This window comes from Mustelus asterias, unplaced genomic scaffold, assembly GCF_964213995.1.
Source record: "Mustelus asterias unplaced genomic scaffold, sMusAst1.hap1.1 HAP1_SCAFFOLD_1360, whole genome shotgun sequence".
Taxonomy (NCBI): Eukaryota; Metazoa; Chordata; class Chondrichthyes; order Carcharhiniformes; family Triakidae; genus Mustelus; species Mustelus asterias.
In genome coordinates, this window is record NW_027591305.1 from 1 (window position 1) to 23,336 (window position 23,336).

The 23,336-nt window shown below is 44.3% G+C and overlaps 1 protein-coding gene across 3 annotated transcripts; it reads left to right on the forward strand.

The window, feature by feature from the left end:
• Positions 1 to 2,022: 2,022 nt before the first annotated feature.
• Positions 2,023 to 22,984, forward strand: zpr1 (ZPR1 zinc finger). Of its 3 annotated transcripts, XM_078206210.1 has the most exons (14): positions 2,091 to 2,305; positions 4,830 to 4,920; positions 7,656 to 7,726; positions 8,806 to 8,892; positions 10,325 to 10,447; positions 11,343 to 11,396; positions 12,159 to 12,262; positions 14,407 to 14,466; positions 15,606 to 15,684; positions 17,015 to 17,104; positions 17,264 to 17,374; positions 19,380 to 19,469; positions 20,953 to 21,018; positions 21,647 to 22,984. In XM_078206210.1, exons 1-14 carry the CDS (start codon positions 2,147 to 2,149, stop codon positions 21,776 to 21,778), a joined length of 1,317 nt encoding a protein of 438 aa, XP_078062336.1. In that variant the 5' UTR covers positions 2,091 to 2,146; the 3' UTR covers positions 21,779 to 22,984. The 3 variants fall into 3 exon arrangements, with proteins under 3 accessions (XP_078062338.1, XP_078062336.1, XP_078062337.1); XM_078206212.1 differs by lacking the exon at positions 14,407 to 14,466 and having other exon boundaries at positions 2,023 to 2,305; positions 12,159 to 12,225; positions 15,614 to 15,684; XM_078206211.1 differs by lacking the exon at positions 14,407 to 14,466 and having other exon boundaries at positions 2,092 to 2,305.
• Positions 22,985 to 23,336: the final 352 nt, after the last annotated feature.

A 23,336-nucleotide genomic window follows, 5' to 3' on the forward strand; every position in this document is an offset into this window, starting at 1 on the left:
GGTAGGAGGGGAGGGTAGGGAGGTGAGGGGGGTAGGGGATGAGGGGAGGTGAGGGGGGTAGGGGATGAGGGGAGGTGAGGGGGTAGGGGATGAGGGGGTAGGGGATGAGGGGAGGTGAGGGGGGTAGGGGATGAGGGGGGTAGGGGGAGGTAGGGGATGAGGGGAGTGGGGGGAATGAAGGATGGGGGGGTGGGGGGAATGAAGGGTGGGGGGGTGGGGGGAATGAGGGGTGGGGGGGATGAGGGATGGTGTTGGGAGGGAACAGAAAATTACAGCACAGGAACAGGCCCTTCGGCCCTCCAAGCCTGCACCAACCATGCTGCCCGACTGAACTAAAACCCCCTACGCTTCCGGGGACCATATCCCTCTATCCCCATCCTATTCATGTATTTGTGAAGACGCCCCCTTAAAAGTCATTATCGTATCTGCTTCCACTACCTCCCCTGGCAACGAGTTCCAGGCACCCACCTGGGGGTCTGGGTGAGGGGGATGGGGGAGGTGGGTGTTATGGGAGGCAGGGGGACGGAACTCTGTCCGAGTTCACGCTGCCTTTGCCGTGTCCCAGAGTCCAGCCTTGCCCTCGCTGAGTTGGGGGTCACACTGTGTTGGGGAGAGATGCTCCTTGTCCTCTTCACTGGGTGAAAGGCGCAAGAGTTCTCGATTCAGACAGTGCAGAAAAGGCCCTTCAGCCCATCCAATCTGCCCCAACAATAACTACCACTAAAGGTGCGCTAATCCTGCCTTTCCCTACACTTGTCCTATATCCTTAATTGTTATGATGTTTCAAGTGTTCATCCAAATAGGTTTCCGGCCTCCACGACCTTCCCAGGCAGTGCATTCCAGATTTCCACCACCCTCTGAGTGAATATTTTTTCTCAAATCCCTCTGAATCTCCTGCCCCTCACCCTAAAACTCTGCCCCCTCATGATTGACCCCTTAACCAAAGGGAACAGTTGCTCCCCACTCACCCTCTCCATAATCTTATACACCTCAATCATGTCCCCCCTCAGCCTTCTCTGCTCTAAAGAAAACAATCCAACCTATTCAGTCTCTTATACTTCAAAAGCTCCATCCCAGGCATCATCCTGGTGGACCTGCTCTGTATCCCCTCTAGTGCTATCACATCCTCCCTATAGTGAGGTGACAGAACTGCACAGTGGCCTAACCAACGCTCTGTACAGCCCCAACATCTTGGTTTCAGATAAAACTCGGCACAACATGGTGGGCCGAAGGGCCTGTTCTGTGCTGTACTGTTCTATGTTCTAACATAACCTCCTTACTCTTATACTCTGTGCCACGACAAATAAAAGCAAGTGTCTCCTATACCTTCTTAACTAACCTATTCATCTGCTCTGCCAACTTCAGGGATCTATGAATAAATACCCCAAAACCCATCTGTTCCTCTGAGCTTCCCAGTGTCCTGCCATTCATTAAATACCCCCTGCTCTTGTTTCTCCTTCCAAAGTGCATCACGTTGCACTTATCAGGGTTAAATACCATCTGCCATTGCTCTGCCCATCTGACCAACCCATCTATACCTTCTTGTAACCTACAACCTTCTTCCCTATTAACCACCCTACCAATCTTGTTGTCATCTGCAAACTTACTTATCATTCCCCCCGCATTCTCATCGATATCATTTATGTATTTAACAAACAATAAGGGTCCCAGCACTGAATCTTGTGATACGCCACTGGAGACCAGCTTCCAGTCACTCAAAAAGCCTTCTGCCACCACCCTTTGTGCCCTGTTACTAAACCAGTTTAGGATCCATCTCACCAGATTTCCCTGAATTCCATGTGCTTCAGCCTTCTCAAACAGGTTCCCATGTGGGACCTTGTCAAAGACTTTGTTAAAATCCATATAAACTACATCAACTGCACTTCCCTCATCCATAGACTTGATCACATCAGTGAGTTAAAAATAGGAAAAGTCGGAAAAACTCAGGTCTGGCAGCATCTGTGAGAGAAACAGAATTAACTTTTCGAGTCCATTTGACTCTTCAGAGCTGACCAGTTGATTGGATCTCAGCGATGGTGAATTTACCAATTCCCTTTTGGCATTGCAGGCTGTGTGTGCAGTAATGTGATCTTTATTCAGTGGATAATGATGCAGATCCATCTCTCTTTCTCCCTCTTTCAAGGGGATGACGCGGTTACTGTTGACTAAAATTCCATTCTTCAAAGAAATTATTGTGAGTTCTTTTGCCTGTGAGAACTGTGGCTGGGTGAACAATGAGATCCAATCAGCAGGGAAGATTCAGGAAGAAGGAGTGCAGTACAAACTGCTTGTTTCTTCCAAGGAGGTGAGTTAGTGACTGCACTCGGTGCTCTTATAAATTAAACTCTCTTGTTTCTGACTCAATGAAACTACTTTTCTTATTTATCATTCTATTTCATGGTGGGTGCACAGGATTGGCCTGTACTCACTGGAGTTTAGAAGAATGAGAGGTTATCTTGTAGAAACATAAGTGTCTAAGGGAGCTTGACAGGGTAGACATTGAGAGGTTTCCTCTTGTGGGGGAACCTAGAACTAAGGGACACAGTTTCAAAATAGGGGATGTCCCATTTAAGACAGAGATGAGTAGGAACCTCTGAGGGCTTTGAGTCTGTGGAATCTCCATTGGCAGAGAGCAGTGTGGACTGGGTCATTGAAGATATTCATCGGCGAGTGGGTAGATTTTTGATTGAGAGTGAAGAATTATGGGGGACAGACATTAAAGTGGACTTAAGGCTACAGTCTGGTCAGACATGGTCTTCACACAATCCCTACAGTGCAGAGGAGGCCATTCAGCCCAGCAAGTCTGCACTGACTCTCTGACAGAGTCTCTTACACAGGCCCTATGCCCGTAACCCATTACATTTCCCATGGCTATTCCATCTAACCTACACACCGTGGGCTCCTAAGGGACAGTTTAGCACGGCCAATCCACCTAACCTGCATGTCTTTGGACTGTGGGAGGAAATGGGAGCACCCGGAGGAAACCCATGCAGACTCAGGGAGAACATGCTGACTGATCCAAGGCTGGAATTGAAGCCGGGTTCCTGGCGCTGTGAGGCCACTTGATGAAGGTTAAAGGTTCTGGTGCTCTGAAATCAGTGTACCACAGAACATTCCCATGTGAAGCACAAATAGGCTTGGTTGTCTGTTGACAGTAAATGGCAGAACCCTTAGGAGTATTGATAGACAGAGGGATCTGGGCGTACAGGTACACAGGTCACTGAAAGTGGCAATGCAGGTGGAGACCGTAGTCAAGAAGGCATATGGCATGCTTGCCTTCATCGGCCGGGGTATTGAGTTTAAAAATTGGCAAGTCATGTTGCAGCTTTATAGAACCTTAGTTAGGCCGCACTTGGAATATAGTGTTCAATTCTGGTCACCACACTACCAGAAGGATGTGGAGGCTTTGGAGAGGGTACAGAAAAGATTTACCAGGATGTTGCCTGGTATGGAGGGCATTAGCTATGAGGAGAGGTTGGAGAAACTTGGTTGTTCTCACTGGAGCGATGGAGGTTGAGGGGAGACCTGATAGAAGTCTACAAGATTATGTGAGGCATGGACAGAGTGGATAGTCAGAAGCTTTTTCCCCAGGGTGGAAGAGTCAATTACTAGGGGGCATAAGTTTAAGGGGCAAGTTTTAAAAGAGACGTACAAGGCAGATTTTTTACACAGAGTGGTGGGTGAACATAGAACATTACAGTGCAGTACAGGCCCTTCGGCCCTCGATGTTGCGCCGACCAGTGAAACCAATCTTAAAGCCCCTCTAACCTACACTATTCCAATATCATTCATATGTTTATCCAATGACCATTTAAATGTCCTTAATGTTGGTGAGTCCACTACTGCTGCAGGCAGGGCATTCCACGCCCTTACCACTCTCTGAGTAAAGAACCTACCTCTGGCATCTATCTTATATTTATCACCCCTCAATTTAAAGCTATGTCCCCCTCGTGCTAGCTATCACCATCCGAGGAAAAAGGCTCTCACTATCCACCCTTTCTAATCCTCTGATCATCTTGTATGTCTCTATTAAGTCACCTCTTAACCACCTTCTCTCTAACGAAAACAACCTCAAGTCCCTCAGCCTTTCCTCATAAGACCTTCCCACCATACCAGGCAACATCCTGGTAAATCTCCTGTGCACCCTTTCCAATGCATCCACATCCTTCCTATAATGCGGTGACCAGAACTGTACGCAATACTCCAAGTGCGGCCGCACCAGAGTTTTGTACAGCTGCAACATGACCTCCTGGCTCCGAAACTCAATCCCTCTACCAATAAAAGCTAACACTTCATACACCTTCTTAACAACCCTATCAACCTGGGTGCCAACTTTCAGGGATCAATGCACATGGACACCGAGATCTCTCTGTTCATCCACACTACCAAGTATCTTACCATTAGCCCAGTACTCTGTAATCCTGTTACTCCTTCCAAAGTGAATCACCTCACACTTTTCCACATTGAACTCCATTTGCCACCTCTCAGCCCAGCCTGGAACTCTTTGCCGGGGGAAGTAGTGGAAGCAGATACAATAGTGACTTTTAAGGGGCGTCTTGACAAGTACATGAATGAGATGGGAATAGAGGGATATGGTCCCCGGAAGGGTAGGGGGTTTAGTTCAGTCGGGCAGCATGGTCGGTGCAGGCTTGGAGGGCCAAAGGGCCTGTTCCTGTGCTGTAATTTTCTTTGTTCTTTGATTAACAGTATTCTTTATTTTCAAAGTAACTCTATCAAGCTGTTTGATTTGAATACTGACTTGTACGCCCAGATCTCTGTTTATAATGGGTGTGTGATTAATCCTGTCTGTCGGGGTGAATCTTGTGCAGGATCTGAACCGGGAGGTGGTGAAAGCTGACTGTGCAACAACCAAAATCCCCGAACTTGACTTTGAGATTCCGCCACTCACACAGAAAGGGGGTGAGTAGCTGTTTAGTGTTTGTACCATAATACCAGGAGATTCTGGTGAAAAATACCCATCTCCACTCCAGAGAAGAGGCAGAGAAAGGTGACCAGAATAATATTCCACGTTGGGGCATTTGAAAGAAACATGGGTTGAGAGAAACACAATGAAGGTGCTGAGAACAAATGGATTGGGATCAGTCAGTCTGGGTAAATGGCAGAAGGTGTAGGCTGGGCCTCTGGAATAATTCTTCTGGTCATCACCCTCTGCTCAGTAAAGAGAATGGGTTACTGATCAAAGCAAGATTCCCAGTTTAGGATGGGTTCTTTCAATGTGATGAAAGGATTCTGCAGCTTTGCTCAGTTGTCTTGTGGGGCGTGAGGAGTTTCCTGTGTTTGCAGCTTCTGTGGTTAAAGGGTGGGACGGGCACTGCAGGTGGTTGAAGCATCTTCACAAGGCTGCCCTCAATGCTGGTGTTTGCTGCTCCCATCTGTAACCCCTATTGTAACACACTGACATTGCCTCTACTACCTGCTGTTACTACTCTGTTCAAAAGACCACAGATGAGGCTGGTTCCCTGTAAACAGTGACAGCTGCTGGGAGTAAAACAGAAATATGACAGTTATAAAGATTTTAGCTGTTCTGATAGCCCCTAAAAAACAATGAAGCCATCTCATCTGTGATAAGACTTTAGAATCACAGAATCTTTACAGTGCAGAAGGAGGCCATTCGGCCCATTGAGTCTGCACTGGCTCTCTGAAAGAACATTTTACCCAGTCCCATTCCCTTGCTTTATCCCCGTAACCCTTGCACGTTCTTTCCTTTCAGATAGTAATCCAATTCCGTTTTGGATGCCTCAGTCGAACTGCCTCCACCACCCTCTGACTGTTTGTTCCAGACTCCAAAAATTTTCCTCACATCACTTTTACTCGTTTTGCCCATTATTTTGAATCTGTGCGTATAGTTATTGATGCTGTCTTGAGTGGGAACAGTTTCCTGCTACTTACCCTGTCCATACCCCTTGAATACTGCTATCGAGTCTCCTCTCAGCCTTCGTTTCTCCAAGGAAAACAGAGCCAGCCTTTCCTCGTTGCTACAGATCTTAATCCCTGGATTCATTTTTGTAAATCTCTTCTGTACTCTCCAATACCTTTACACCCTTGCTCAGTGTGGCTCCCAGAACTGGACGCAGTGCTCCAGATAAGGCTTATCTAGTGTTTTATACACGTTCAACCTGACCTCCTTACTCTTGTTAGGAAAACAAAGGTGGTTTTAAGAGATTGATATTTGTATTGGTAAACATTAGAAATAAGGTGTAGTTTTAGGTGGGTTTAATTTAGGGTTACTGTGCCTGGAAGTGTAACACCCAGAGTTAGATTCATTCTGGGCAAAGGTATTTGTATGTGTGGAGGTTGGTAAAGTTCCAACTGTGTTTTTGATGTGCTTAGAGAGGGCTATGTTGTGAAGAATTAATATAGTAACGGGTGTTTCTGAACAATAGGAGGCCACTTCCCAGAGGGGAGAGCTTTCTTTTGTTCTTAGTTTTAATGGAAGCTAGAGCAGTTGGAGACATCACTGAGGAGTCAGCAGCTCTCAACTCTGCCAGGAGAAGCTGGCAGGACAGTGGAGTTGCAAAGATGCAGGCTTCCTCCAGAAACAAGATACAGTCCAGATAACCAGGGAACGGGGCCAGAAAACACAAGTGAACAGAGAATAAGGTATTGTTCAGAAGAATGCAAGGAAGGGTAAACAAAGTGCTCTGCGTTAAGGAGACAATTGCATTGATTAGACTTAAAGTGGGGAGCAGACCTCAGAGGTCACTAAAACATTTGATGTAATTTTAATAAGAGTCTGGGAATTGAAAGTTAAAGCAATTATGACCATTTGGACAGCAGTCAAGACAAAGAAATCCTAAAGGGGTTGGGGCAAAATCCTGGAATGGATTCACTGTTAAAAGTCTAGCAGAAGCTTCGTTTAAGACTCAATTGTAAAACTTTGACTGGATTTTGGAATGCAAGCCACTAAGTGAAAGTATCACTATGAGAGAAAGTTTTAAAACGTGTTTTTGGGAGTGGAGTTTGGCAACTCTCATGTGGCAATCATTTGGGGGATTCTGAGGAGAAATCCACGGACACTGACTTGGATTCAGACTGGAGTGTGTGTTTGACCACGGCCAACCTGTGTGCTTTAGAAAGAACTTTGTGTGTTAATGAGACCACTGCAGCTTCAAATTTACTTTGTCATCCGTGTTCATGTTAAAACCTGTGTGCGTTTGTTAAGCTAAGTGCGGGGAGTACAGGAGTATTGTATTATAATCCAGTTTGTTTAATCAATATTTTTTTCTTGTTAAAACTAATTAGCGATTCTGTGACTCTGATTAAAAATAAGTAGTTTTGAGCCAGGGTGTGATTCTGGGATCGTCCCGTCCAGTTATAACATCAACTGGGATTGTAACGTACTTAATGTCTCTATTAATAAAACCCAGGATGCCATATACTTTATTAACTGTTTTCAAGTTGCTCTGTCATCTGCACATGTGCACTGGAAAGGATTGTTACTTATCTTCTCCAGGATTGTATGTAACTGGATTAAAGGCTTGGACCTAAATGCCAGACTGTGAAGTATCTTCTAGAGCTTCTTTGAATAGCTACTGATGGATTGATGCTAATGACTGTATTGGGACATATTTGCTTGCTGCTTTTAGCAGTTTTATGAGTTAGGTTCTCATACTGTTCTGTTCCTCTTTCTGTAGCACTGTCCACTGTAGAGGGTCTGATTGACAGAGCTGTTGCTGGTCTAGAGCAGGACCAGCCTACACGGAAGGTAGGTTGTTTTGTGTAATCGGGCTTTTATTTTTTTCTGGCCAGCATTGATCACCAGTTTGCCAAGAATGTGAAATAAAGTCAAGTACTGAATGTTTGCTCCAACCCCCGTCTCCTTTCCCAGAATCTCCCCAATGTTCAAGCATCATTAGGACAGCCCGGTGGCACAGTGGTTGGCACTGCTGCCTGGTGCTATATAAATGCAGGCAGTGGCACAGGGGTTAGCACTGCTGCCTCACAGCGCCAGGGACCCAGGGTCAATTCTGGCCTCGGGTCACTGTCTGTGTGGAGTTTGCACATCCTCCCCGTGTCTGCGTGGGTTTCCTCCGGGTGCTCAGGTTTCCCCTCTCACTCCAAATATGTTAGATTGATTGGCCAGGCCAAATTGTCCCTTAGTGTCAGGGGGACTAGAAGGGTAAATATAAAGTAAAGTTAAAGTTTATTTATCAGTCACAACTAGGCTTACATTCACACTGTAATGAAGATACTGTGAAAATCCCGTGTGATAATATATGTGATTATGGGAATGCGGCCTGGGTGGGATTGTTGTCAGTGAAGGGTCGATGGGTCGAATGGTCTCCTTCCACATGGTAGAGATTCTATGATCAAGGCACCAGTCCAGGACTCAAGGATAGGAGAGAAAAACAGAAAAATTGGGAGACTGAGGTTAGGAGCTGTCAAACTTGCTTCTTTTTAAATAGAGTTCCAGTGTTTGAATTCCTGGTTGTGTTCAGCCCTGAGCGGATAATTTCCAACATTGGTAGAGTTGAATTGGGGAACTGAGACAGTGTGTAGCATTTAGTATATGGAAGCAAGGATGAACTAGATTATTCAGAAAAATGGCTTGCGGTAGGTAGTGTTTATAAAATGAAGGGAGGTTGGTAGAGATGAGGGCACGGCCTTTCAGATAACCTTCTTTCTGTCTGTGTGGGGTTGAGATGCTGCAGTTCCAGCCCCAGTTTGGGAGCAGTGATCCAGATTCATTTTGAAAATGCCAGTTAGTGCTTTGGGCTTGCTCTGTGTTATTTCATGAATGTGGCCTAAAGAAAATCCCCATTTCTTGCTCCCCGACCCATCCAGGCAACTGACCCTGAGGTGGCCTTGAAGATCGAGGAATTTATTGAAAAGCTAATGAAGCTGAAGGATGTCAAGGTGCCATTCACACTGGTAATCCACTCTTTCTGTCTCTGCTTTATATTACTGCTATACTCCTGTCAGTGTGAATTCATTGCAAGGGGATTCCTCGACTAATCATGAAACATTGTACCTTAGAGGCAATGATGCCCAGATATTCAGAGGGTGATGAACTGGAATACACAGTAAATAACCTGGAAGCTTCAAGCAAATATTGATTAGAGACTGGACAAGAATAGGCAGATTTAATTCAATGTCAGTAAGAGGAAGGTTTTAAAAGAAAACATGATTATACTCTGTGGAAAGGTGCATGGGGAAAGTAGAGGAATTTGTAAAATAATCAGTTCTTGCGCTGTGAGTGTCACTGCCTTAATTGCCCGTGTGGAGGAGGTGGGGAGCCATCATCCAGCACCACCTGGTCCAGGGTTTGCCATCTCAGAGACCTGGATATGGGACCACCTGCAGGCCAGACCAGCACATTCCTAAAACACATCAGCGAATCCGATGGGTTTTTGTGGCAATCTGGTGGTTTCATGATTATAGAACATAGAACAGTACAGCACAGAACAGGCCCATCGGCCCACGATGTTGTGCCGAGCTTTATCTGAACATTTTATAATAACAGATTATTATTAATAAGACTGATATATTATTCCAGATTAATTAGCATAGTTGAGTTTAAATTCCCCTAACTGTTGTGGTGGGTTTTGAACTCCTGTCCGGGATTATTTGTCCAAATTGCAAACCCCAGGTTTACAAAAGATGTAAAATCACAGCAAGAAGGTGAGGTCATAGAAGGGATGAATGGAACCCTGTGTCCTGCAGTGAGATTGAGAATGTAAAAGCTGATATAAAATATAGATTTAAAACCAAGGGGTGACCACAGCTCCAGACCACAATACAAGGGCAGTGCTGTTTTACAGATGGTACAGCAAAGGATTACTAATATAAATATGACAAAAAATTCAAACATGGGGTGATTTTGTTTGAATGGTGGCAATTGTTATAGTGCTGATAACTAGTTGGTGAAGGAGCAAACCAGAGTCGCTTCTTACTTGGGAATAATTTTACACAGAGTGGCCCCTACAGATTTATATGTCCTGACCCTGCGCTTTCCCTGTCGGTATCTCTTTGTGGGTGCTCAAGTAACCATCCAATCAATGCCCTCTGGCTCTATGTATCTAACCTCAATTGATATCAATGTGGATCAGAAAATTATTTGTTTCCAGTTGTTTAAGCATTAATTAACATCAGTGATTTTGAACATGGAACCAGGAGGTTAGAGACTGTGGGATGTATTAATGAGGATTTAACACTGAGTAATTGTTGAAGATGGTGGGTGGGGTGCCAATCAAACGGGGCTGCTTTATCCTTGATGGAGTTGCACACATCCAGGCAAGTGGCGAGTATTCCAGCGCATTCCTGACTTGTTTTCAGTTTTAGTTAATCTGGTTTCCTTGTGCAGATTATTGATGATCCATCTGGGAACAGCTTTGTCGAGAATCCTTATGCTCCACAGAAGGATGAGGCGTTACTGATTACTCAGTATAAACGAGACTCTGCCCAGGACAGTATGTTGGGGCTGCAGGTAGGAATGGTTTAGTATGCTGGCTGAGTTACTAGGATTTGATAAGTCACCACTTTGAAATAGTGGATTTTCAACCCTGGGGAGGGATGCTTAACAAATGTTACCACATAACTGGGACTGACATTGGAAATCCCATTAAAGAAATCAGTTCTGTAATTGCAGGAAGTGTGTGTTGGTAAACAGCAGCAGAGATAGCGTGTAGCTCCAGGAACAGAAATCTGATGGCCATATATGAAGAATTTACACAAAAACAGGCCATTAGGCCCAACTCATCTCCATGGCTGCACCGTGCAAGCTGCCTCCATCCTCTCCTGTCAGATTATCCTTCATTCCTTTCTCTGATCATCCAGCTTCACGTTAAATGCATCAATTTTATTCATCCCAACTTCTCTCTGTGGTGCTGAGTTCCACATTCATACCACCCAGTGTAGAACTCATTACCACAGTCATCATTGAAACAAAGAACCAAATGCTTGCAATCCCAGACACTAACTAATGGGTATTTTGTAATTAATGTTTCAGAGCTAATCTATCTCCCCTAAATGTTGTTTAAATCCAGTCCTATACAATGATTACTACCGCGAAACTTTGTTCCTGCCGAGAGTCTAATCCCGACAGTTTGAGTCTGGCCTCTGGACAGTGTGTTGGAGTACAGTAAGAAATTATGCCCCCCCAGGCTGATTGTTGCAAAGACCAGTGATCTCCACAGTAACAGCTCTGGCTGAACTGGATTTTCACATCATTCACTGGCCAGCTCGAGTGGAGCTGGTGAGTAACATGAACATTGCCAACAATCCCGTCAGCAATGCTGTACAGGATAGAGAGAAAACTAATGGTATTGAAAGACTGAACCTTCCGTGCACCAATGGTTTCATTTTGTCTGCTATCCTTACAGGCATGTACAGAAGAGGAGACACCCCAAAGCAGCATGGACGACTTAAGGAATGAAGTGAGGACTAAAACAAAACAATAATTGCTATTGAGGAGGTATTAGTCAGGCTGACTGTGTATAAAGTTGAGAAATCTCCAAAACCCAATGAAATGCACCCAAGGGTACTGATGACAGAGGCACTGGTCATAACCTCAGAATCATCCTTAGTCACAGGACAGGAAGTGGGACTGGCTGGGCTTTTCTTAGTGAGCCAGTATGGATGCAATGGGCAGAATGGCCGCCTTTCCGTAGCCATTTCAGTTCTGTTACTTGTTTGAACTATTTGACAGATCCTCTGTCCCAGCCCACCAACTGATTCCAGTTACACTGAATCTTCAAGATCTTTCTAACACTTCAAGCAGAACCAGCTGGTGGGCTGTTGCAATCCACTCTAACAATGGTGTCCTGGACATCAGAAGTTTACGTTCTGACACATGTTATTGAGGGGGAGATTACATATTCAAGAGTTCTTGACATTCCAAAAAGGCAGGAGCAGCTGGGTGAATTTTAAGCTCTGCATCCAATAGCCAGACTTGGCGGGGGGGTGAGGGGAGGTATATCTGATCCTGAAAGATGTAATCTTGAAAGGCGAAAGGTTTTAAAGGCGAAACCCCCAGAATGTTGACAGACTCTATTATTGTCAAAGGACTGTTCAATATCATGTTATGAGGCCTCTTGAATTCCATTAATTATTTTGGTTTTTTTTTCCCCTTTCTCCCTTGAATTTTGATGGAGGAGGAAATCGGTGTTGCTAATTGGTGTGTTTCCATCTCTCTATAGGTGTTGCAGTTTGGTACCAACTGCCCAGAGTGTAACGCACCTGCTGAAACCAACATGAAGTTAGTGCGTATCCTTCGGCAGAGCGTATTAGACCCAGCGGAATGGTGGGCAATTAAATATCTGCATTTGAATCAAAACATCCAGCATAGTTGACCAAGGATCAAAATTGTCCATTTTGAAAAATGGCCTTTATTTTAGGTCGAAAATCAATGGCAGTAAGGAAGCAGCTCCTCTTAGACCAAAGGTTAAAACATGGAAATCTCAAGCTGCAAGAGTTCTTTAACTCAGGTTGTGTTTCCCTTTCCCTCACTCACTGAATACACTGCATGTCGGGACCAACCCTTGCTCCAGGACCCGGTCCTCGTGTGAATCTGGACAGTGATTGGCAGCAGGCTGTTTAATGTGAGCTGTGTCAAGTGGAGCCTGATGTTTTCCACACAAGCAGTTCTGTTGTTGTGAAATGCAGACTAGATGAGCCTGTATCTCCTGTCTGACCATTGTGTTGGGGGTGGCGGGGAAGTTTCTGAGATTGAAGCCAAATGGCTAACATCCCTGAACTGAGGGAACTCTGCACAGGCTGGCAATCCAAGCTGGCTTTGTCCTACTCTGTGGGGAAGCTAATAAAAGCGTTCAAAGGGTGAATTAATATACTACTATATAATCTTTTACCAATTGGACAATCCAGCATTTCATATAAAATAAAATAAAAAGGGAGACTGGGATAACTTTGTTTACGATTTACATAGATGATTTGGAGTTGGGGACCAAGTGTAGCGTGTCAATGTTTGCAGATGACACTAAGATGAGTGGCAGAGCAAAGTGTGCAGAGGACACAAAGTCTTCAGAGGGATATAGATAGTTTAAGTGAGTGGGCGAGGGTCTGGCTGATGAAGTACAATGTTGGTAAATGTGAGGTCATCCATTTTGGTAGGAATAACAGCAAAATGGACTATTATTTAAATGGTAAAAAATTGCAGCATGCTGCTGTGCAGAGGGACCTGGGTGTCCTTGTGCATGAATCACAAAAAGTTGGTTTGCAGGTGCAGCAGGTAATTAAGAAGGCAAATGGAATTTTGTCCTTCATTGCTAGAGGGTTGGAGTTTAAAAACAGGGAGGTTATGTTGCAGCTGTATAAGGTGCTGGTGAGGTCACACCAGGAGTACTGTGTACAGTTTTGGTCTCCTTACTTGAGAAAGGATATACTGGCAGTGGAGGGGGTGCAGAGGAGATTCATTAGGTTGATTCCGGAGTTGAGAGGGTTGGCTCATGAGGAGACACTGAGTAGACTGGGACTATACTCATTGGAATTTAGAAGAATGAGGAAAGAAACTTTTGGAAATATAAAATTATGAAGAGAATAGATACGATAGAAGCAGGGAAGTTGTTTCCACTGGCAGGTAAAACTAGAACTAGGGGCATAGCCTCAAAATAAGGGGAGCAGATTTAGGACTGAGTTGAGGAGGAACTTCTTCACACAAAGGGTTGTGAATGTGTGGAATTCCCTGCCCAGTGAAGCAGTTGAGGCTACCTCATTGAATGTTTGTAAGGCAAGGATAGATAAATTTTTGAACAGTAAAGGAATTAAGAGTTATGGTGAGCGAGCGGGTAAGTGGAGCTGAGTCCACAAAAAGATCAGCCATGATCTTATTGAATGGCGGAGCAGGCCCGAGGGGCCAGATGGCCTACTCCTGCTCCTAGTTCTTATGTTCTTAACTTGATGGAGATTGCAAGCAGATCTACACTAAAAATGTGCAACATTCTGAATCTACCCAATGGGTCAGTCAGTGTCTGAAAGAGAAAAGATTTGGGTTCATGTTTCAAAGGGTGGACATATTTTCAGTTCATTGCCCCAGTTTAATCAGAACTAAAGGTCCCTGTGTTTTGGGTATTGGCTTGTTCAGGAGTTTATTGCTCACTGACTAATCACATCTTTGAATTTTTTTGAGGTTTGTCTAAAATGATGTGAGGAATGGTGTGTACAGCTGCTCGAGAGGCTGTAAAAGGGATGAATTATTAACACAGCCATGTAAATGGCAGTGTATTAACGTTCACCATTTCAATCTTTACCACCCATACCGACGTCTTTCCTCAGTAACGGAGGGTCTTAATGTCAGGTTCCTTTTCAAGTTAGAATATACATATAGCAAAAATGAACATTAACACTTCTTTCAAATTATCTCGTTTCTTATGTTACTTGAGTTGTGGTCTCTTTTTGTTCTAACACCAGCGTTTCCTTTGATATTCTTAGTTTCCCATTATCAACACTACAGACAGGAACCACTTACATTTATATAGCATCTTTCACAAGGTCAGTGCACATTACAACGAATAAAGTCATTTTGACCTGTAGTCGTCAAGGTTGTAATGCAGGAAATGTGGCATCTGGTTTATGTAGAGTAAACTCCCACGAGCCACAACATGTTAATGATTAGGTATTCTGCTATTTGCTGAGGATAAATATTGGCCAGAACGCTGGGGTAAGTTTTTTATTTATTTATTCTTTCATGGGATGTCAGCATCACTGGCAAGGCCAACATTTATTGCCCATCCCTAATTGCATTTGAACTGAGTGGCTTGCTCGGCCATTTCAGAGGGCAGTTGTGAGTCTGGAGTCACATGTAGGCCAGATTGGATAAGGACGGCAGATTTCTTTCCCTAAAGGACATTAGTGAACCCAGAAGGGATTTACCACCAGCGACGGTGGTTTCATGGTCGTCATTAACGAGACTACCTTTCAATTCCAAATGTATTAATTAAATTTAAATTCCGCCTGGGCCCCTGGTTACTAGCTCAGTGACGTGACCACTACATCCCCCCGGGAATGACCTGCCCCGAATGATTTCACATTAACAAATCTTCATGTGTGCAGAAAGATTCATGGGAATGGTTTCTGGGAATGGGGAATTTCAGTTATGAAGACAGGTTGGAGAAGTTGGGACACTTCTTCTTAGAGAAGGTTGAGAGGAGATTTGATGGAGGTGTTCAAAATCATAAATGGTCTCGACAGAGGAGATAAGGAGGAACTCTTCCCACTCAAAGCATCGAGAACAGGAAGGCACAGATTTAAAGTAATGAGTAAAATAGTTTTTCTGACAGCGAGTGGTTAGGGTCTGGAATACACTGCCTGAATGTCTGGTTGAGGCAGGTACAGGCTTCAATGGGGAATTAGATTGTTAATCAGAGAAGGAAGAATGCAGGGCTACAGGAGAAGGCTGGAGAATGGTACCAGGTGAGCTGCTCGTTCAGAGAGCCAGTGCAGACTCAATGGGCCAAATGGCCTCGTTCTGGTCATAACAATTCAGTCAATACTTTCAGGAATTGGATCTTTTTGATTTCTTTGGGTCTTGTAACAGCCAATGCGCACTAACTGCCCGTTCAGCAGCCACACGACTCTGGGATTGTAACAGTTCCAGTTTTAAGCTGTGCCGGTGTTTTCCTTCATCAAAGGTTGCTAGAAATCCCACACTTCAAGGAGGTGATCATCATGGCAACCAATTGTGAGGCCTGTGGACACAGGACTAATGAGGTAATATGGCCACTTACTCACCTTGTAAAATATAATGGGGAGGGGGAAATTTCTTTGGTGTTGTGGGGAAGAAGTTTGAACTATCGACAGTGCTATTGTGTACGTTTGCTTTGCTCCTCCAATTCCTTTTTGTCTTGTAAAGCAATTGGCTCTTCAATGGATTGTCCTGCACTGTGAGCTCCACCCCATTCCCAAAAGCAGAGTCTGGTGACCTAGTCAGTGCTGATCTAGACTGAGATTGGCTGGGGTAATGTTATCTCTGCCACTGATACAGTCTCTTCAAAGAGAGTGCCGATGTGGGGAGTTTCAGGGTTTTCTGTTCACGGCTCCTGTGTTTATGGTGCAGGGAACAATACTGAGCATTCCCCCTTCCTCACTCACACTAGACCTGTGTTATAGAATCATTGAATCCCTACAGTGCAGAAAGAGGCCATTCGGCCCATCAAGTCTGCACCAACAATCCTACCCAGGCCCTATCCCTGTAACCCCACATATTTATCCTGCTAATCCCTCTAACCTATGCATCCCAGGACACTAAGGGGCAATTTAGCGTGGCAAATGTACCTAACCTGCACATCTTTGGACTGTGAGAGGAAATCGGAGCATCCGGAGGAAACCCAGGCAGACACAGGGGAGAATGTGCAAACTTCACACAGACAGTGACCCAAACCGGGAATCGACTGTGCCACTGTACCGCCCGTTGTTCAGGTGTTGCCCTTGCAAAAGTAAGATTATCATTGCAGCTTTGTAATTTAGCAAACTCAGTGAGGCTCTAGCTTTGTGCAGCGATACAGACTGATATCTGAGAAAGCTGTAATCAAAGGCATGTGTTTGCTTTTGCAAGCCAGAGGGGTTCTGGACTCCAGTGCTCTGAACTGAGTTAACTCCACTTGTAAGCTGGAGTGTTGCTGTTGACTCTGCCGTTGTTTTAAAGAATAGAAAAAATTGGACTTTGTGTGCACCTGATCATTATTTAGTGAATCATGTTGCAAAGTCTGAGAAAAAAGAGAGACTTGCATTTATATAGCACCTTTCACAACCATCAGACACTTCAAGTGCGTTCCTGCCCGTGAAATATTTTTATCCTGGAATCACTGTTGTAATGTTCTCATGAGCTGTTGTTTGACTGTGACACCCAAAATAGCTTGACATTCCCTTTGTCCCAGCTCCTCATGAAGAGAGAGAGTTCTTAGCTCAGGTGCAAGAGGCTGTGAATCTTAACTGTAGCAGGGATTCAGTCTCCAGAGGAGGAGGGTAGCAGAGGTGAAATTTGGCAGAAAGAGTTTTGTATAAGCACTGCTTGTTCGTTCATAGTATTTTACAATTTTAGGTGAAGTCTGGAGGAGCCACTGAGCCTCTGGGTACCAAAATCACGCTGCGAATTACAGACCCATCTGACATGAGCAGGGACCTACTCAAGGTACAACATTCCACCATTATAGTTTGCAGCAACATGAGTCTGAAATAACTGCTTACATTCATAACCGATAATTAAAACTGTACAAAAACATGATACTTTTTGACTTGTGCTCTTAATGGCTCTGCCAGGACAATAATTCTGCCCTTTTGTTTCTTGCAGTCTGAAACCTGCGCCATCTTTATTCCAGAGCTGGAGTTTGAGCTGGGAATGGGAATTCTCGGAGGAAAATTCACCACCTTGGAAGGGTTGCTGACAGATGTGAAAGAATTAGTGAGAATTGGTTTATTTTCTAAATCCTGGTAACTTTTTCTGGTCTGGCACACTGGGAATGTGCAAGGTGTTTGTGGAACTTTCAACTGTATCTTAGGACTATGGAGGAGCGAGCCAGCACTCATCCCTGCCATGATGCTTCTTCTTGTGGGGCATTCCAGGGCGAGAAGTCATAGTCTCAGGATAAGGGGTAGCAAATTTAATACAGAGTTGAGGAGAGACTACTTTTCCCAAAGGGTTGTGAATCTGTGGGATTTGCTATCCCAAAGTGCGGTGGATGCTGGGACAGTGAGTAAATTTGAGGAGTTAGACAGATTTTTAATTGGGAATGGGTTGAAGGGTTATGGGGAGAAAGCAGGAAAATGGGGATCAGGAGCATATCGGCCATGATCGAATGACAGAGCAGACTCGATGGGCCGAAAGGCCTATTCTGCTCTATCTTATGAACTTGTGGTCTTCCCCCTCGCAGTGCCACAGGGAAGGCAACATTGCTTATAGAAATATCAACTCTTAACGGGGATCCACAGGAAAAGTGTTCCTACTTGTTAGAAATGTTTCAAATAAGCAACAAGCATTGCAGTTACTCAAATGGACCAACTCTGCCATCAGAGCAGGTTAGAACCATAGAAAATTACAGCTCAGAAACAGGCCTTTTGGCCCTTCTTGTCTGTGCCGAACCATTTTTTGCCTCGTCCCACTGACCTGCACTTGGACCATATCCCTCCACACCCCTCTCATCCATGAACCCGTCCAAGTTTTTCTTAAATGTTAAAAGTGACCCCGCATTTACCACTTTATCCGGCAGCTCATTCCACACTCCCACCACTCTCTGCGTGAAGAAGCCCCCCCTAATATTCCCTTTAAACTTTTCTCCTTTCACCCTTAACCCATGCCCTCTGGTTTTTTTCTCCCCTAGCCTCAGCAGAAAAAGCCTGCTTGCATTCACTCTATCTATACCCATCAAAATCTTATACACCTCTATCAAATCTCCCCTCAATCTTCTACGCTCCAGGGAATAAAGTCCCAACCTATTCAATCTCTCTCTGTAACTCAGCTTCTCAAGTCCCGGCAACATCCTTGTGAACCTTCTCTGCACTCTTTCAACCTTATTTCCATCCTTCCTGTAACTAGGTGACCAAAACTGTACACAATACTCCAAATTCGGCCTCACCAATGCCTTATATAACCTTACCATAACACTCCAACTTTTATACTCGATACTCCGATTTATAAAGGCCAATGTACCAAAGGCACTCTTTACGACCCTATCCACCTGTGACGTCACTTTTAGGGAATTCTGTACCTGTATTCCCAGATCCCTCTGTTCAACTGCACTCTTCAGAGTCCTACCATTTACCCTGTACGTTCTACTTTGGTTTGTCCTTCCAATGTGCAATATCTCACACTTGTCTGCGTTAAATTCCATTTGCCATTTTTCAGCCCATTTTTCTAGTTGGTCCAAATCCCTCTGCAAGCTTTGAAAACCTTCCTCACTGTCCACTACACCTCCAATCTTTGTATTGTTGGACTTTGAGAAGGTAAGTGACCTTTTCCTTATCCCCTGTGATTGTTTATCCAGTTGAATCTTTGCCCCGTATACTGATCTTTTAAGCTTTCAGTTGATGAGTTTTGGTTTCAAAATTGAAGCAAAGCTTCAGTTGCTTTGTTAGAATATTCAATATTTGGGACATTACAACATTGTGTCTGCAAGCAGTTTATGTGCCTCATCTGACCAATTTAAAGATGTTTAGTTGAGGAATTGTCCTGAGAAGTTAGGCAGGGAAGGTTATAGAGTGCAGGGCACTGGATGTTAAAGAGGAAGCTGTGAACTATAGACATTCAAACTCCAGAATCTTGCTGGCTTTGCGGAAAGGTGAGGAGCTGTGCGCTATTTGCAAAGACACTGACCTTGGTTTTATTACTACTGTGTTTCATCATATTTGTAGTTCTAGGGGTTTGAAAGGAGGAGTTTGAGTGATCTCTCTATTTTTCCTTGATCGAACAGATCGTGGTAAAGAATCCATTTATTGCTGGCGACAGCAGCGCTCCAGAAAGATCTGAAAAACTTCGAGAATTTGGGCAGAAGTTGAATGAGGTAAGAGAGTTCTTAGCTGCTGAATTTCATATTTGAACAACTGGGATATTCCCCAGATAAAATAATCTAGTGTCTGTGCAGTTTTATTTAATTTCACAATGTTACTGTTGCAGTTTGCAGTTTGAAAGCTGAACCAGATTCAAAACCAGGGAATGCTTTCAATAAGCCTGGGCACTGTAGTGACCTCCAGCTTGCATCTCTCCACATGGCTGAACTTTATGTCAGTGTGTTCAGATTCTAACTGCTCCTAATGTTTATAGCACTTGCAGTTCCCCTAAAAGGCAGTGAAGGCAGCTCCCAGGAAGCGATTGGGTTGAGAGAGCCTGTTCGCTGTGGATGTGCTGTCTAGAAGCTGACAATCAAAATAAAAGCTGAGAGCAGAATAAGGCTGCACCTGTGCACAGTGACAGACAGCAGGGTGATTCCCAGGCTTAACCCCATTCAGTATCCTGAAAGCATATCACTCATTGCAGCTGTTGCTGTGTAACCTTCTCCATCCCCACATGCTGTACAACCAGATCACCACCTGTGCTGATCACTGGCAATTTCTTCAGCTTTTATCATTTGTGAAATTTATTCCAGCTTTTCACATAGGTTAGATGGATTGGTCATGGTAAATGTGTGGGGTTATGTGGATAGGGCAGGGAAGAGGGCCTGGGTTAGATACTCTAAGAAGTCTCACAACACCAGGTTAAAGTCCAGCAGGTTTATTTGGCAGCACTAGCTTTCGAAGTCTCAGGCTCCTTCAGGTGAATGAAGAGCTGTGTTCACAAACAGGGCATATACAGACACAAACTTGTGGCCACCTTTTGGACACCTGCCCTAAAGTCACTGGCTCAGGTCCTATTATTTTTGGCTCGGTTTCACTGGAGCTCCTTGGTACGTTAACTTGGTATGTGGGGAGAAAGCAGGATGAGGCTGTTGAGTTGGATGATCAGCCATGATGGTGATGAATGGCAGAGCAGGCTCGAAGGGCCGAATGGCCTCCTCCTGCTCCTATCTTCTATGTTTCTATGTAACTAGCTGCTGTGTTAATGCAGCTTGTACTGGGGCAGCAACTAGAGCATTTATTGATGCAAGTACAATACCGAGTGCACCTGCTACACTCTGTATGTGGGAGGTCGAAGGCTAGAGGGGGGGTTGAGGAGAAGTTTTTTCACTCAGAGGAACTCACTCCCTGAGGGTGGATAAGTCAGAAACTCGTGTATTTAGACACTCACTTGCACTGCCATCACCCCCAGGGCTGTGGGCCAAATGCTGGAAGATGGAATTAGTGTAATCTGATCTTTGTTGAACAATGGGCTGAATGGCCTCCTTCCTGTGTTGTAAGTGTCTCTGAATGTAGACAGTGAGCTACCTCACTGTATGAGTCACCGCAGTCTCTGAGATTCCACAAACCCATGTCAGCTTTTAACTATTTGGATTTTTCTGTGTCTTTGCTGAACTCTCTTTTTTGTCTGAATTAGATTTTTTTTTCCTTCAGATTATTTCGGGTAAGAGAGAAGCTCACATCATTCTTAGAGACTCAGCGGGAAACAGTTACCTCCAGGTAAGTACCTGCTGAGATAGTTTCACCTATTTAAACACAGCGGTTTCTAACCAAGAACAAATTCGCCTGAATTTCCTGCTCGGCACAGCATCAGTAACTTCATATGGTCCCTATTAACTCTCACTGGGGCTACTCAGCCCCCTGCATTTCCCAGCCTAAAACACCCCTCTGGGTGCTGCTCTCACTGAGATTATCCATTTACTTGAGTTCAGTTACTCCCAGAACAGAATGGTGTTTGCACAAATATAGCTATCACGCTTGGTCAGGTTCAGCGATGGCTGACTGCCTCTGTCCTGGCTATGTCTCCGCACGGAGGTGTCACTGTCCCTTCTCCAGGATTAATATCACGTGAGGGGTCAGTCATATCCGGACAGCTAGTGTCATCGTAACCCAGCATCTCTTTGGGTGTTTTGTCTCCTCCTTCAGTGAGTAGCCACAGTGAATGAATGGAGATTCTGTAGATCTTTTGTAGTTACAATTAAACTCGCTTTGATCCAGAAGATGCTGTAAATACAGAGGAGACAGGATGGAGAAGCCTGGGGACTGGGAAAGAATTGCCCGTTCAGTTATTATGTGGATTCCATTCCTAACACATTTCTTTGTTTCCTCGCTCTCTCTCTCGATGCAGAATTTATACGCTCCTGATCCTGATCCAGAAATGAAGATTGAGAAATATGAGCGCACGTTTGAAGATAATGAGGAACTTGGTTTGAACGACATGAACACGGAGGATTATAAAGAGCAGAAAGTGGATAAATAGAGAATGGAAACAAAGCACAGGCTGGAGTCAGGAAGGGGATAGCTGGGGTGAAATATTTAAATGGTTATTCATCAAAAGAAATGAGATTCCAATAAAAAGGGAGCAATGAAGTGTTTGTCGTGGGATGTGATGTGGGTCTGAATACATTCCACCCAGGGACAGCTCCTGAATATTGGAATGCCATTTGGTGCAAAGTGAAAAGAACAGTTGCTGGGATTACCCCATCTTTATTCTTCTGTCCCCCACCACTGCCCAAGCTGGGACCAAAGGTCCTTCCAGCCTTCGGTCAGGTCCTTCCTGACCAGTCTGGGATGAGGGAAACAGCAGGCGAGAGCCTAATTGCCTCCACCTAATGCAGCTCATCTTGCGTTTTGATGTAACTTCTGTTACTTATTTGTCCAGACTGCAGCTAAAAAATAGAAGCCATATCACACTCACTCGGAGTTGTACAGTTAGGGATGAAGCTTGGACTCACCAAGCTACAGGCAGTAAATCAGGAAACAGTATTGTAGCTGTTACGTGCAGTCCTGAATGTTTGAGCGGTGATAAAGGATGTGATTTGCATGACACTTAAATTGAATGTGCATACTGTACAATATGAGAAGCTGCTTTTATTTGTGCTGGAGTCAGATGGATTCATTCTTTAGGGTGTTGGGACACTATAACCTGAACAATATTGTACATCTACCAGCCTATTGGTAAATTCCATTCGCAGAATTGGACTTTGGATCCTCATCCCTAGTCCTGTTTCACAATCTGAATCTTGGATAACATTCTGAACCTTTCAATCATTTAACTTGTATTATTTTGATAAGTCCAAAGACATTGCAGAGATTGGTATTATCACAAGTTATTTGCTGATTGCTACATAGACAAAGTGGCTAAGTGTTTGTGTCGGCAGAATTATAATCTATGTACTGAGCACAGATCCTGTAGCTTGCTATTGTGTTGAAAGCAGAGTGGAACTCTGCATTTCATTAAAAGTTTAATACCATGAAACCTCAAATAAAGGTGAGAACATTCTGAAAATTCTCAAGTCAGGCAGCAACTGTAGAATTTTACCGAAAGTTCATCAAAGTGAAGCTCTCTCCACAGATCTGAGCATTTCCAGCATGTGCCTTTGTTTGAAATTTCCTTGATTGGACTTGGAGCAACTGTGATCTTCAGATGCGATATATTTAATAAATATATCGATGTTCTTTGTCACTTGCAGTTGTCTTTTTTCACAAGCTGGTAAATTTCACATGAACTCGTTCCCAAACCGATCCAGACCTGTGCGTTTACTCGGGAACAAAGGCAAAGCAAACCCGTCGCTGTGTCAAAATCACCATGGCAGGCATGGCATAAACTTGTGGAACATTGACTTATGACCACAGAGGGAATGTCAAAGCACCGTCCATATATCTCCAGTCTTTGACCGAAACAGGCTGTCTCCAATGGGGACTAAAGCTTTGCTTTTTTCTCGATTTCTCATGGTGTTGAAGGTTTCTGAAATTTCTCGTGCTTTCATTCATGATGGTCCTGTGGCTTATGTCCAGCTATCTTCAGCTGCTTCATC